This window comes from Mobula hypostoma, chromosome 2, assembly GCF_963921235.1.
Source record: "Mobula hypostoma chromosome 2, sMobHyp1.1, whole genome shotgun sequence".
NCBI lineage: Eukaryota > Metazoa > Chordata > Chondrichthyes > Myliobatiformes > Myliobatidae > Mobula > Mobula hypostoma.
Window position 1 is genome coordinate 210,281,701 of NC_086098.1, and position 16,159 is coordinate 210,297,859.

Consider the following 16,159-nt stretch of genomic DNA (forward strand, 5'->3'; position numbering starts at 1 on the left):
TGATACCAAAGGGGATGCGCAGGAATTGCTAAAGCCTGCCGTCCGCCTCGAAGGCAGTGTAAGGGCGGTCCTCCCGGCGGATGGGGAGCTGATGGTAAGCGGATTTTAGGTCTATGGTCGAGTACACCTTGTACTGTGCTATCTGATTGACCATATCTGCAATGCAGGGTAGAGGGTACGCGTCGAGCTGCGTGAACCTATTGATGATCTGGCTATAGTCCACGACCATCCTATTCTTCTCCCCGTTCTGAACAACCACCACCTGTGCCCTCCAAGGACTTGTGCTTGCCTCAATGACCCCCTCCCTGAGCAGCCGCTGCACCTCCGACTTAGTGAAAGCTCTGTCCCCCGCGCTGTACCTCCTGCTTTTAGTTGCCACGGGTTTACAGTCGGGGGTCAGGTTGGCGAACAGCGGTGGGGGAGGGATCCTGAGGGTGGAGAGGCCGCAAGTGGTGTCAGTAGTGTGGCAGTTGGCATGATGTTGGGTGGGATGTGCGGGTCGGTGTGTGTGTGTGGTCAGTAGCGGGGTACGTGACATATCTCTACAAAACAGGGGATTTATGACAGTAATTGGTGGGAGGGGCCCATCATAGAAACATAGAAACATAGTGTTACTTAGTGTTACTTCATACTTCATTGTCACGCTTTTCAGGTGGCTCTGGAAGTCCAACCCCAACAGCACAGGGGCACACAGTTGGGGCAAGACCAGTAACGTAAAGTCCCGATATTCTGTGCCCTGCACCACTAGCTTCGCTACACAATCCCCCCGGATGTCTGTTGTATGCGACCCGGAGGCCATGGTGACCCTCTGACTTACCGGCCGTATCATGAGTCCACAATGCTGCACCGTGGCCGGGTGGATAAAACTCTCCGTGCTGCCTGTGTCAAACAGGGAGCTTGTCCTGTGCCCCTCTACCAGGATGTCCATCATTGACCTTGCGAGCTGGTGGGGAGCGCTTTGGTCGAGGGTCACGGAAGCCAGGGTGGGGTCGCTGTCTTGGTCCGGCGCGGTGGGGTGGCCCATGAGCACCCGTTGGTCGTAGGCGGTGGGAGGTGGCGCCGACCAAGATGGCCACCCCCATGTCTCGCACGTGGTGGCGGCGTGCAGGGAAGATGGCGGCAGGGAAGATGGCGGCCCCCATGTCTCGCACGTGGTGGCAGTGTGCAGGGAAGATGGCGACCCCCACGTCTCGCACGCGGCGCTGCTCGATCCCGCTCGCGGTTTTGACTTACAGACCTTGGCGAAGTGGCCCTTTCCGCAGCTGGAACAGGTAGCTTGTCGGGCCGCGCAGCGTTTCCGGGGGTGCTTCTCCAGTCCGCAGAAGTAGCACTTCCCGGACTCACGACTGGCTGCAGCCGAGGTCGATTCACCGGCAGGTTGCGGGGTCTGCGGCACCCACGAGGCCATCGGGGGATCGCGTGCCTGGAGAGCCTCGGAGTTATGCAGAGCGGCCTCCAACGTATCAGCCAGCTCAATCGCCGAACTTAGGGTAAGATCGGCTTTTTCCAGCGGCCACTGGCGCACGTACACTGACCTGGTCCCCATAACGAAGGTGTCTCTCACTAGGAGTTCTGCATGCTGCACCGCCGTCAGCTCCTGGCAATTGCAGGCCCGCACGAGTGTCTGTAGGGCCCGGACAAACTCAGCACTCGATTCCCCGGACCGTTGTTGCCGTGTTGCTAAGTGATGCCGAGCATAGACGCTGTTTATCAGCCGCAGGTATTGTCTTTTGAGTGCGTTCATCGCGCCGTCGTAGTTCGGCTGGTCTCTGATCAGCGAATAAACCCGTGGACTGACCCTGGAGAGTAGAACTCTGCGCTTTGCTACGGAGTCGGTCGCTTTAATCTCCTCTAGATACGCTTCGAAGCAGGCCAGCCAGAGTTCGAAAGCGTTTCCAGCATCAGGCATTTGCGGATCGAGGTCTAATTTTTCTGGTCTCAGGGCCTGTTCCATGTTTTAAAACGTACAGCGAATAAAATTGAAGCACCTTCAATTACTCCAAAAGACTGAGGTTTGGTAAAATACTGAAAGGTTTTTATTCGCTGTACAATACGACCTCCACAGTGAGTGTCTGCTCCCGGACTGAGGGGGAGGGGCAAGGCGAACACCTTTGTACAGGATTCTGTGGGAGGAGCCACAGGAGCAGTCAGCAGAGGGGTGTGTCCAGACAGGTAACCGAGTTACAACATATATACATGGTTTACCACAATTACCAACTGAACAATGAATTCATTCACACCTTCAGTATTCTCCACCATTGAACATAACTGGGAATTACAAACACTGTGTTATCTGTCGAGATTCACAATAAAGGGTATCTCCTCCCAAACTTGGAGTAGTAGGATATGGATCCAGTTGCTGCAGTTTACACGGGAAGGAGCAACAGACATGAAACTACTGAGAGAGTTCGAGGATCCGATGTTAAAAATAAAATGAAAACCTGAGTTGATATTTCTTGTATCTTTACATGAGCCACGTGCCAAGATAGTGATGTATAGAAGCCAGAGCTTTGGAGAAAAAGTGAACTGTCATGAAGGGTCATTGACTTGAAATGTCAAGTCTGATTCCTTTCCAGATACTGTCAGACATGCTGAATATTTCCAGGGTTGATTATTTTTAGTTCCTATTTCCTAAATCAACAGTTTTTCTTTTGTCAGTTCCATTCACATGGGCTCCAACAGATGTCTTGCTGAATCATAGAATAGGGCAATACTTTTAATCAGGTGAAGGGCAAAGCAGGTGGTGAGAAAGGAAGATTGGTGGTTCTGTCTGCAGTGAAGTTTGAGGATTCAGGGAAGGTTAAAAGCAGATTTTACTGGAAGTAACAACAGGAAAAAAAATATAAATTCTGGCTATAAATTCAACTGACCAGAGGTGAATTTTTAGGTTCAGAGTTTCAGCTGCAATTATAGAGTGTCCTGATGAGACCAAATCCGGAATATTATGCACAATTTTTAAGAATAAGGATGCCTACTGGAAAAAAATCGCAAATCTGCTGGTATTTCCTGAAGAAGAGTAACTTTATATTTCCCTTGGAGATTGGAAGATTGAGAAATGATCTCAGCAAAACAAAATTCTTAAGGAACCTGAAAGGGTAGGTGTTGAAAGGATGCTTCCCAGTCCAGAGAATCAAGAACTAAAGAGTCACGGTATTAGAATAATTTAACAGTCAAAACAGGATGATAGGCAAAGCTGCTACATAAGACTTGCGTAGACATCCCACATGCATTATTCTATCACTAAATCAATCCACATACTCAGAGTCCTCTCTACTTCTTGAGGAAACTGAGGTCCTTTGGAATATGCAGGCATCTCCATCATATGTTCTACCAGTCTGTTGTTGCCAGTACAACCTTCTATGCAATGGTGTTTTGGGGCAATGGCATCAACATGGGTAATGCCAACAGACTCTATAAACTGATTAGAAAGGCTGGCTCTGTAATAGGAGTCAAACTGGACACACTGGAGGCTGCGGTAGAACAAAGGACCCTATGGAAAATCTTGACAATTCTGGATAATGTTTCTCACTCTCTGCATGCCACTTTGTCTGAACAGAGGACCACTTCCAGTAATAAAATAAGACAATTGCGCTGCCTCAAAGAGTGCTATATCAACCTATAGCTAGGGAAGTGATGACTCCCTCACAGAAAACACTGTGCAATTGATTGTTAATCATGAAAATTAAGTTCATCCATTTTGGTTAGCAATGCTGCATGTGACTTTCCAAATGTCCACATACAGTAGATAGAGAATGATCTCATCTGTTTGTGGGACATACTTGTTTGTTGGAAAGTTGGATAACTAATAGTGGCAATTAAATAAAGTACATAAGAAGGTATGTAATATCATAAATTAAAACATACATTTGAAGATGTATTTAAGGTGAAATTTGTGCTCACCTTCACCACTTATTATTACAAATGTGAAGCTGGTTGCACTTTACAGGTACAAAATATGTGAGTTTCATTTGCATGAACTTTCCAAAATAATGAAAAATATCAATTTCACCAAACTCCAATGAAAATGGAAATATCCTTGAACTGAACCACAATATAAAAATGAAAGAAAAGTAAAATTCAATGATAGATTCTGACCTCAGATTGGAGAATTAATTACATAAAGGATATTTAATTCAGTGTGCATATAGTCTAGATTCATCTCAGTTGTTCCAAGGACAGGAAATTATAAGTAGAATGAAACAACTGAGCTACCAATAGTATCTTCAATGGAATTGAGAAAGCCAGAGAAAATTTAGTAAGGATTTTGATTTGAGGCTAATTACTGTCTGGAGAGATAGTTGAAAGATATTTTCAATACAAAGTTGTCAAAAAAGAAGAATATTCTTTTTAAGCATGGATTATGTTGGTATATGTGATAGCACAGATACTGGGTTCATTTAATGCAAAATATGGATAAATATTTGAACCCAAAGATATTTGAGTTATTGATATAAAGATTATAGGACTGTGAATTAATTTTGAATTTCCTACAAAAAGTTGGCAAACTTGCAAATATCTTCTATGGCACTAAATATAACATAGATATCCCTTTGACAATAACTTCTTTTATTGCACAATGTTGCATTGTATTATCTTTTCATAACATGAACTGTAGTTATTCTGTATTGTGTCTAATTTAATATCAATTCCCAATATCATGTTCTAAAATGAAATCCAGAGCATGTTCTCCTAGTTCAGAGAAACCTGCAGCAATGAGTGTACACTCGAACAGATTACAGGTTATATATAGTATTGCACAATACAGCATCGGTGTTCAAATGCAATTTGGAAAGCTAGTGTCAGTTTCATGCAGCTCTCAGTGCAAAGCATTATTTCATCACACATTCTTTACATAACAGATTGTGCATTCCACTGCCTTCATATCAATGCTACAGCAGATTGGATTAAATGGATTTAAAATTCATTTACAAGCCAATGCCAGCTAGAGAAGTAATATTAATCAGGGAAGAACACCAAATTGAAGTACTTTCTCCAAAATAGAAAAGACTGAACAGTGACCTCATGGAAGTGTTCAAGATTGTGGAAGGATCTCATGCGGTACATGCAGAGAAAGCAGTTCCGTCTTGGAGAAGCCATAATTGGGAGTATGATAAAAATCCAAGTATAACAGCTTTACTTAAGCAATGGGTAAAATTTATAATTCCTTTTTATAAGGAGTAGTTGATATAAATATCAGAGAAGTATTCAAGGGAAATCAGATAAGTACATGGAGACAGATATAGAGGGTATACTGACAAAATTTGCAGGGGAGCCAATTTAAATGCTGCAAGTATGTCATACTGACAGCAAAATTCCTTGCCAGAGCTAAATCCCAAGCACAATTGTCATAGCAAAAGGATGGTCAAATTTGCCTTAAAGTTTTATCTTTCAACTGTAATAGGGAGCTTGAGATTAAAATCAGGTTGGAAAGCATGAATGTCATATTCATCCCAAGAAACAAAACATTAAGAATTTTTAAACAATCAACATTAATAGTCTTTTGAATAGGTCATTTAATGAGATTTAACTACTGATTTAAAGCCTCAAATGTGTTATGAGGATTCATCAGGACTTTGTTATTAAAACAAAATTGGGTTCTAATAATTGTCACACTGTTGAATTTAGTAGCATTAGGTGCAAATTCACAAGTAATTTTAATGGTACCAACTCCCTATGAAGAGTGGAACTAGTGCTCTGTGGAATCCATCCAAAGATCTTTACCATATTGGGTTTTGTTATAATCTCAATTTACCCTTTGGCTGTTCCAGACATCCTGTAAATATCAAATGTACCCACAAAACACTAACATTTAGAGGATGAGTCAACTCAATATTCATTTGAATCAGGGCAACAATCTGCAACAGTTCTCTAGCTGTACTTTTATTTATTTCAATGCAGTTCAGCAAAAACAATCATGCTTATGGAAAGTAAATGGCTCAGTCTGAAGATATTCCCAGGGGTCCATTACAATTAGATAACTATCTCAAAAATGCTCCCAGAGTCAAAAGCAAGGTATTTGCCATTTAAACTATTGCACTACAGTTTGTCAGCTATCTGCTTTTATCCCATCTCCAACCAGAGCAAGGATAGGTATTCCCCCAGTCTTCACCCAAAAGCTCACTGGTCTCTACAATCAAAGAATCATCCTCTATAATTTCCCGAATCTTCATTGTGACACCCTCCCTTCCCCTTTCATCATTCTGAAGGAACCATCCTCAGTGTGACTCCCTGGTTCTTTCTTCCATTTTCACTAAACCCATCACCCTTCTCTTGGCATCTTCTTAAGCAACCACAGGAGATGCAACAGTTGCTCTTTTATCTCTTTCCCTGTCACCATCCAGTGATTTAAACATTGCTTCCAGGAAATAAATGAGTCACTAGAATTTCTTACAATTTAGTATATCACATTTGCTTCACACTGGCGAGAACAATGGCAAATTTAATGACTGCTTTGCAGAATACCAGTATTTAGTCTGCAAGGGTGACTCTAGGCTTCCAGCTGCTTGCCACTCTGTTCTCTGGCTTTGACTTCTCATACTGGTCCATGGAAGCCCAATGCAGGCTCAAGGAATAAGATCTGATTCCCTGACTAGGCACGTTTACAGCCTTCATGATTGAACACTGAATTCAAGACTTTTACAGAACTGTGCAAAAGACTTGGGCATATGTATTGTATATAGCTAGAGTGCCTAAGACTTTTGAACAGTACTGTATATGTATTATGTCTTTCCAGTTACCAAATAACATTTAATACTGCTGAGCTAATACAAAGTTAAGTATTCTTATTTGTTTCCCAACCTCCTTTCTATTTAAACCAATATATAATACCATAGAAAAGTCTGAGAGATCCTAGCTAATATATATGCCTAAGACAGTACTGTATATAATCAACCTTTCCAAATTGTGTCAGAATGAAAAGCTGTTAGCCTGTATTAATAAAGTGGGGTTTCTTTCTCCTAACCTGCTGCATACTTCAAACATTTTTATTAAATTTCAGATTTCCAGTCATTGCTGTATTTTGTTTCTCACAATCCCAGCATTGTCTTTGTTTCCTCTCTCCTCAGTTCTTTTATTTCATTTTCCTGCATCTCGCTCCCATTCAGCTTCACCTTCATAGCTCTAACAGCACCACAACCAATTTCTTATGTTAGGGCCGAGCACAGATGTTCACTTAGTACTCCCCACCCCTCCTCTACACTGAAAATTAAAACATATTTCATTTCTAACCTTTTCTTGTTTTATTGAAGGATAATCAATCTAAAATATTAACTCTTCAAGTGTTTCCAGCATTTATTGTTAATATTTGAGTTTCATTTTAATTTATTATGTAATAAATTAAATATAATTATGTAATTAACTTTTACCAATTATATGACAAAAATGTGCTTGGGAAGATAAAGAGTTTTAAATCTTAAAAGAAATCTTCTAATGGGAGGTCAAATGGAAAACATTTCTATTAGATAGCATATTTATGTAGGATAGTTGTACATGGTTACTTGTTTATTTTGATGGGATTTCATGTGACTTGTTTAAGAATATTACATTTATTCTCCATTATAAGTAAAAAAATACTGCTAGTACTGGAACTCTGAAAGAGAAATGAAGTGCTGGGAAAGCTCAGGAAGTACGGCAGTATCAGCAGAACAAGAAACAGATTTAGCATTTCAATTTGAACATCCTTTGTTTGGGCTCTCGCATTCGACCATCCCCCATTTCATAGCTTTTGTCCCATGTTTATTTCTCTGTATGACCTCATTAACCCATTTGATCAGATGACTTCTACAATTCATTCTCATGGCAACCTGTCCTTGATATTGCCTTTGTCATGTCAATCTCCCTCTTACCAATTCTGCAAATTATAACTTTTTTTCTTTCTTTCCTTGCACACCTGAAACTCTCTCTTTCATCTGATGCTGCCTGACCTGCTGAGTGTTTCCAGCACTTTTTTAAAATTATCCATTGTATAGCTAACCATAATAAATCTTAAGTTGGCTCAGTGTAATATCTAGTGCTGTAAAAATAACTATCACTTTCACTCAAAATTTTACTGAAATTCAAGATTTCTGTTGACCACATATCACATTATGTTGCTGATAACTCCAACCAGCCTCTATTGGGTATAATAATGTATAGTTATAATGCACATTTAAATATGGGTAGTATCTAGATTTTCAAAAAATAATCACAACCTGAAAGCTACTTCTCTATCAAACTGCTTTTGAAATATCTTTTTCTATGCAAAACACAATTATGCAATGTTTTAGAAATGAAGATTGTCTCTAATATCTGCTGCTCAACTCAAAACAATAACTTATCTGGGATCTGAAGAGTGACTAAGAAATATACTTTCAGTTTATCATCATATGTTATTTATCTGTGATTTAGATTTAACCATGATGTGTAATCTCCTTTGATCTCTTTGCTGTTCTTGCTTTAACTCCACATATGAGCGAGAGAAAGTGTGAAATATGGAGGTTACAGGGAAGGCCATGAGAAGAATGCCACTTAAAATGCTGCTTAGAGCCACCACTTGACCTGGGATACTTCGTGGCACCATGTCTCCATAGCCCACAGTTGTCATGGTGATTACTGCCCACCAGTAACATGCTGGTATACTTGTGAACTCCTGAGAGCTAGCCATTTCATTTTCAATAAGGTATAGCAATGGAGCGAAAAGCGCAATGGCCACACACAAGAACAAAAGGAGTAGACCAAATTCACGAGTGCACCTGCGAGCTGTTAGTCCCAGAGTCTGTAGTCCCAAGGAGTGCCTGGCAAGGCGCATGACATACAAAATCCTTAAGGCACGTAGGACTCGCAGAACCAGCCCCACCTTGTCAAGGTAACTGCTTCCTCCTCCAGGTTTTCCATTCTCCATCGAAGTGGTGTCCACCAGGAGCGTAATGTAATAGGGTAAGATAGCTACGATGTCAATGATATTCAGAGGAGTCCTTAGGAAAACAAATTTGCTGCGGGCCTGAATGAAACGTAACACAAACTCTACAGAAAACCAACCTACACATACAGTTTCCACGATGAAAATGTTGTAACACTTCTGGGAGCATATACCCTGGAGATAAAAAATATTAAATAAATCTGTGAGTAAATTTCCACTATTTCTATATTTCAATAAACAGTATCTCTTTTAACAGACTCAGTCTAGCTTAATGTATGGTGCTCTAAATAGTTTGCAAATCTCACTATCAGATTTATTCCTAGTGAGGTATGTCAATATGCTCCAAACAATAGGATTGATCCTTTATTTTTTCACAGTTTGGACTAATAGGATTTTATTATAGTAACTCATTTGTTTAAACTGATAGGCAGTACAAATTGCATAATTTTAGTATGAGAATGCATCAACTTATGATCCCTGTTGTAAAATATTTCTGCAACTGTAATTACAAATCATACAGAGGTGCCATATATTTTATTTAGTGGAGAAAACCAAACGAATTGATGAGACAGAAACCTGTCACTGAAATTATGATGAAATTCCAGCCAAATTTACAAAGATAAGTCCTATATCTTTGAAAATTCTTTAAGATTATCATTCAAAATTTCAACCAGAATAAATTCAGAGAACTGGAAACATTGTTTTTTTAACCTATTAATCTGTCTGTGAATGTAGATGCCCAGCAAGCAATTGATAGTCAGTCATGAAAAATTAAGGGATAAACAGTCACCTTCACAATCTTCATGACAATATCAAGAAGTTTCCTTTTTCTGCAGAGAGGCCGAGGCAGTTGAAGATAGCAGTGAAAACGAAAGCATTGTGTGTCAGCTACGAAGAAAATGTGTTGTAGGTTGTAGTTGTTACACCGTTAATTTGAGATATGGTAATATATTGAATGAAATCTAAATCAACTATTATTAAAGGCACAGAAACACTATTAAATTGTAACTGGAAATATATTACCATGAGAGGTCATAAGTGATTTTATTGTACTATACAGTCTCCTGTGATTTTTGACAATAGGTAGTTGAAGTTGGTCTCAGATTTAATATTCTGAGTGAGCTTTACATCTCACTTCTGAAACTTGCCACAATTTCAGTGAAAGCAAATTTCAAAATTTAACAGTAATATGCAAATACAGCTGTGTCCCGGTGGACAACTGCAGACTCTAATGCAAAACAAAACACGCAGGTAGGCGCCAATGATAGAAAGGCCTCACGATCACATAAGAATACAGAGAGCTGTATTTTAAATTACCACAAACCGCCAAGTGAGTCACCTCTAGGAGTATAAAAGCATCAAAGAAGAAAAAAAGCTGGAAAGAGTGCAAAGAAGATCTAAAAGGATATTGCTGGGATTTGAGGGATAGAGTTATGGAGAGAGGCTGAGCAGGTTGGGTCTTTTCTCACTGGATTGTGGGAGAATCAGGGGTGATTTTAAAAAGATGTATAAAGTTATGAGGGGCATATACTGTACAAGGTGAACATACACAGGACTGGAGAATCATGAACTACAGGTTATAGGTTTAAGGTGAGAGGAAAGGCATTTAAAAGAAATCTAAGGGGCAATATTTTCACCCAGACAGTGGTCAGTACGTGGAGTGAGCTCCCAGAGGAAGTGCTTGAGACAGATGCACCCAAACATTTACAAGTTACTTGGAGAAGTACATAGATTGGAAAGGTTTTGAGGGATATGTGTCAAAAGTGAGCAAGTGGGATTGGCCTGATGGGGACCTTCATTGGCATTTAGCAGTGGGACCAAAGGACCTGTTTCCTTGCTGTAGAGTCCTACAGCAAGGAAATAAAAATTCTGGTAAACACGAGGAGATCTGCGGATGCTGGAAACTCAAGCTGGAAAAACTGCTGGTGAACGCAGCAGACCAGGCAGCATCTATAGGAAAAGGTACAGTTGACGTTTAGGGCTGAGACCCTTCGTCAGGACTAACTGAAAGAAGAGATAGTAAGAGATTTGAAAGTGGGAGTGGGAGGGGGAGATCCGAAATAATAGGGATGACAGGAGGGGGAGGGGGATAAAGAGCTGGAAAGTTGATTGGCAAAAAGGATACCAGGCTGGAGAAGAGAGAGGATCATGGGACAGGAGGCCTAGGAAGAAAGAAAGGGGGGAGAGCCCAGAGGATGGGCAAGGAGTTATAGTGAGTGGGACAGAGGGAGAAAAAAGAGAGAAAAAAAATCATCATAATAATAAAAAGTAAATAAATAATGGATGGGGTACGAATGGGAGGAGGGGCATTAACGGGAGTTGGAGAAGTCAATGTTCATGCCATCAGGTTGGAGGTTACCCAGACAGAATATAAGGTGTTGTTCCTCCAACCTGAGTGTGGCTTCATCTTGACAGTAAAGGAGGCTGTGGATAGACATATCAGAATGGGAATGGGATGTGGAATTAAAATGTGTGGCCACTGGGAGATACTGCTTTCTCTGGCGGACAGAGCGCCATTATTTATTTATAATTATCCCTTATTTATTTATTATTATTATGATTTTCCCCCCTTTTTTTCCTCACTCTTTTTTCTCCCTCTGAACCTCTCACTACAACTCCTTGCCCATCCTCTGGGCTCCCCCCCCTTTCTTTCTCCCCAGGCCTTCCATCCCATGATTCTCTCCCTTCTCCAGCCTCGTATCCCTTTTGCCAATCAACTTTCCAGCTCTTAGCTCTATCCCTCCCCCTCCTGGCTTCTCCTATCATTTCGGATCTCCCTCTCCCCCTCCCACTTTCAAATCTCTTACTATCCTTTCTTTCAGTTAGTCCTGACGAAGGGTCTCGGCCCGAAATGTCGACTGTATCTCTTCCTATAGATGCTGCCTGGCCTGCTGCGTTCACCAGCATTTTTTGTGTGTGTTGCTTAAAAATTCTGGTGTTGCACTTGTCAATTCAAACTAAGACAGTTTACCTGGCAGATAAGGTTAGGGGGCTGGGTAGCAGTCCCAGGATGAGTCACCCTCCTTAATCACCTCCCCCATTTCTGGACGACTCCCAGGTGCCATGCATTTTGGCTGATTTGATCTGGTGAAGCCCAGAGAGTAATTTTCTTTGGTCCTCATGCACAGCCAATTCATGCCTGGGTTGAAGCAATGAGGGATGATACCTCTCTTGTCATTGCAGCATATTCCAGCCTTACTTTATCATATCAATGTCTGGTACTGGTTTCAGCTCTGAAATATCAAATTTCCAAGTGTCTGAAATAACTTTGTAGTCTCTGATTTATTTAATTTCATTTACTACTTGTTTCCAAATACTAAGTATTTTGGTTGTGATTTGAAAAAAGTTATCTTATGATTTTGATTGACATGGTTAATTAATTGCAAAATTAACTAATTCTCTCAACAACTTCTCTGGATCCTGACAGGACATAGTGATGTAATTATTATCATAAATCAGATGATGTCATACAAGACAATTCAGCAAATGTATGCATCGCTAATTTCAATGTATAGCTGGGACATGGCATTGCATATTCCAATACAAACTATGAGAAAGAGACAAGACAATCCACATGGAGAGCAAAATATAAGTGAGCTGGAAATAAGAGTGATCTGGAATTATAAATTGCACTAAAATGATATTTTGTAGAATGACTAGACCCTAAATATGTCAAGTGACAGATGTTTAAGAAAAACAAGTAAATTGAGGATGGTACTGAGAGAAGTCGGATGCCTAGAAATGTGACCCTGGTTGTAGTGTTGTCAGTACTGCTTCTGCAATCCATTCCAATGAATGCACTGATACCAATATATAGCAGGTCTGGAGCTTTAAGGGATGATTTCCAAGGCAACAGATGCCTCAGTAAAAACTGTTAGTGTGGATGAAGGAGCGGTGGAAACTCATATACGACTGAAGCTGACACCCTTTAAAATGTGCAGAGTGATTATGTTCACTAATTAATCTGAACCTGTTGTACAAAACTTTGCGCTGCCCTCTGATTGGAATAGTTTTGATATGCATTCATGGCATATCACATTGGGGATGGGTTAGGTGCATCAGCAGGGACACAATAAGTGGCTACCTCAAAACAATGAAAATTGACATATTATTGAAAAGAGTGTGCCCCAAGTTTTCAGGTCCCTGGTTAGGACAAATAGAGGCTACAAGTGCAGAATGCTGGGCTCAGAGGGCGCTGGCATGGAGTGACTTCTGAGGCAAATCCAATAGATTCGGAGATCAATGGTACGAGTCCAACTTCGAGGACCAAGAGGTAATGCCATATGAAGTTCCATGACCTTGAATTGTCACTGAATGCATCTTCAAATTCTATATGCTGCCGACTGCATCATTAGTTTTGGGTGCTGATCAATTCACTACTGAGCTACAAGTGTCTCATCTGTATCCATTTGCTTTCATTCCTTTACTTGGCCACTGTCGCTCCCTATCATCTCTTAGCTCTTCCATCATTCAATCTCTCCTATAATTTATACTATTACATACCTTTCCTTCTGTTTTCTCCTCCTCGTCAAGTTAAAGCAAATTGACATCTTTTCTCTAACTTTTCCCAGTACTGATGAAGGGTCATTGATTGTAAAATTAACCATTCCGACTTGACAGACTGAGCATTTCCAAAGGATTCTCGCTTAATTTCAGGTTTCCAGCATTTCAGACTTCTGCTTTACTCTCAGCCATACTGTATCTCACAGCTTGGACCCACTGCTAGTTTTTCAAATGTGTGCCCAGAATGTGTGACATTCGATAACATACCTCCCTCTCTAAGTGATTGGGTGCCAGAGACAACATGGCTGGTAATTACTGAGCAAGAGAATATACTACACTAAATCCTCCTCCTCACATCCCAGTATGTCTTACAGTCTTATCTCCTCCTCACCCCAGCATCTCTTTTGCTTCATAAACTGGCAATAATGTAAGCATCTACATCCCAACCCTTCCCATACATATTCTTGCCCTCAGGTCTTTCTGCTTTTAGATATTTGAGCAATAAAACATGATGAAGTGATACAAGAGCAGTGAGGGATGAGGGTATGCTCAATTTCACATTTGCTGCTCCTCACTCAGATTCTGACATCATGCACAATGTAGAAGACAGCACTTGGGTAGTGACTGTACATCATGAAATGTGCAGAGGGGAAAAGAAGTCAAAGGTAGCACAGCTAAAAGATTACTGGAGAGTAGCCACATGCACTATGCTCCGAGGATTTAGGTAAGGGCTACAACGGAGGACCCTTTGAAAGAATTTGGCAGGTGGAATGATGTGTACTGGTACATTGCGAAACCAACCAGAAAGGCAGAGTTCAGTGTCAATAAGCACAGAAGAGCATAACATCAACTTGGCACAGGATTTTGTGCAAAGATGGGAACCCATCCATGCATACAGAGCCAACTCTATTCACACATCAGTGAATTTGATCATGATGGCGGCCTATCCCTCTGGTGTTACCAAACACAGAATCTGCTTAATCCCAATTCAAAGGTTTGTACCACCAAAAATGAATGCTCCTGTCGAAACCCAGGTCAATGCCAAATGTTAACTGTGGGCACCTAATGTCAACCTTACATCACTTAAGATTATAACATGCAAAGGGGGCTTGTAGCCTATCACAGCAATTTGCATGTTTCTTCTGAATCAGATCACCAATATTTTTTGATGGTGCTACTATAGTTGTAGTGGTACAAGGTCATTTGGCAGGTCCATCTACTGGTCCCTCCATAGATGGTGAGCTACTTTCTAGCAACCACAGGACACCAGGGAAGATTCTATTGTGAGAAGTGTGCCGAAGCAGTAGCTCGTCATTGTGCAAGGCCACTGAGAAGATACCAGTATAAAAGGGAAACATTGCCTAGTGGAGCAGTTGTCGGAGTTGAGTGAGTCAGAGTAGTAGGGCTTTGGTAAGGATGGGCCTGGGCGAGGTAAGGAGGCAAGGTACTTTCATATCTCTTTTTCACTTTAACTTAGGAATAGTGGGTATGATTGCAAGGCCAGTTTTCTGCTCTGGGTGTCAGATGTGGGATATTGGGAGACTTGGCTACATCTGCACCAGGTGCATTGAGCTACAACTCTTTAGAGACTGGATTAGGGAACTGGAGCTGCAGCTGGAGGAGGTGATCGATAGGAGCTACAGGCAAGTAGTCACAGGAAACAGATAAGTGGGTGACTGTCAGGAGAGGGAAGGGAGAGTGTCACCCTTCAGGCTGCCCCCTTAACAATAAGTACTCCATTTTGAGTACTGTTGGGGAGGGGGAATGACTTACCTGGGGGAAGCAACAGTGGCTGTGCCTCTGGCACTGGGTCTGGCCCTGTGGTTCAGAAGGGTAGGGAACAGAAGAGGATGGCAGCAGCAATGTTTCTGAATGCGTTGACAATATCCTGAAATGGGAGGGTGAGCAACCAGAGGTCGTGGTACATATTGGTACCAATGACAGGTAGAAAAATGGAGGAGGTCCTAAAAACAAAATACAGGGATTTAGAAAGGAATCTGAGAAACAGGACCTCAAAGGTAGTAATCTTGGGATTGCTGCCTATGCCATGTGACAGTGCGTATAGGAATAGGATGAGGTGGCGGATAAATGTGTGGCTGAAGGATTGGAAAAGGGGGCAGGGATTCAGATTTCTGGATTATTGGAACCTCTCCTGGGGCACATGTGACCTGTATACAAAGGACTAATTGCACTTGAATCCGAGGGGGACCAATATCCTGATGGGATGGTTTGTTAATGCTATTGGGGAGGGTTTAAGCTAGGTTTTCAGGGGGGTGGGAACTGAAGTGAAGAGGTAGAGGATGGGGTGGTTGGTGCATGAGTGGAGACAGATTGTAGAGAGTTTGTGAGGAAGGATAGACAGATGATATAGCAAAGATGCACTCAGCAAGATGGTCTATTTTAATGCAAGGGGTATCATAAACAAGGTGGATGAACAGAACGTGGAACTATGACACTGTGGCCATTACAGAGACTTGGATGTCTCAGGGGCAAGAATGGTTGCTGAGTGTGCCAGGCTTCAGATGTTTCAAAAAGGACAGGGAGGAGGCAAAACAGGTGGGGGAGTGACATTGCTAATCAGGGATAATGTCACGGCTGCAGAAAAGGAGAAGTCATGGAGAGATTATCGACTGAGTCAGTGTGGGTTGAAGTCAGAAACAGGAAGGGGGCAATAACTCTACTAGGTGTTTTTTTTATAGATCCTCCCAATAGCAACAGGGATGTTGACGAGCAGATAGAGAGGCAGATTCTGGAATGGTG

The 16,159-nt window shown here is 41.6% G+C and overlaps 2 protein-coding genes across 2 annotated transcripts in view; both read right to left on the reverse strand.

Moving 5' to 3' along the window:
* Window positions 1-8,967, reverse strand: LOC134342847 (uncharacterized). Its single transcript, XM_063041474.1, has 2 exons — window positions 8,834-8,967; window positions 1-2,123 (listed from the first exon to the last, which is right to left on the reverse strand). Exon 2 carries the CDS (start codon window positions 1,952-1,954, stop codon window positions 29-31), a length of 1,926 nt encoding a protein of 641 aa, XP_062897544.1. The 5' UTR covers window positions 1,955-2,123; window positions 8,834-8,967; the 3' UTR covers window positions 1-28.
* Window positions 8,290-16,159, reverse strand: part of kcng1 (potassium voltage-gated channel, subfamily G, member 1) — a 26,251-nt gene continuing 18,381 nt past the window's right edge. Inside the window, exon 3 of the mRNA XM_063041475.1 lies at window positions 8,290-9,070. Coding sequence (XP_062897545.1) covers window positions 8,360-9,070 — 711 coding nt within the window. The 3' untranslated portion in view covers window positions 8,290-8,359. The remainder of the gene's footprint in view (window positions 9,071-16,159) is intronic.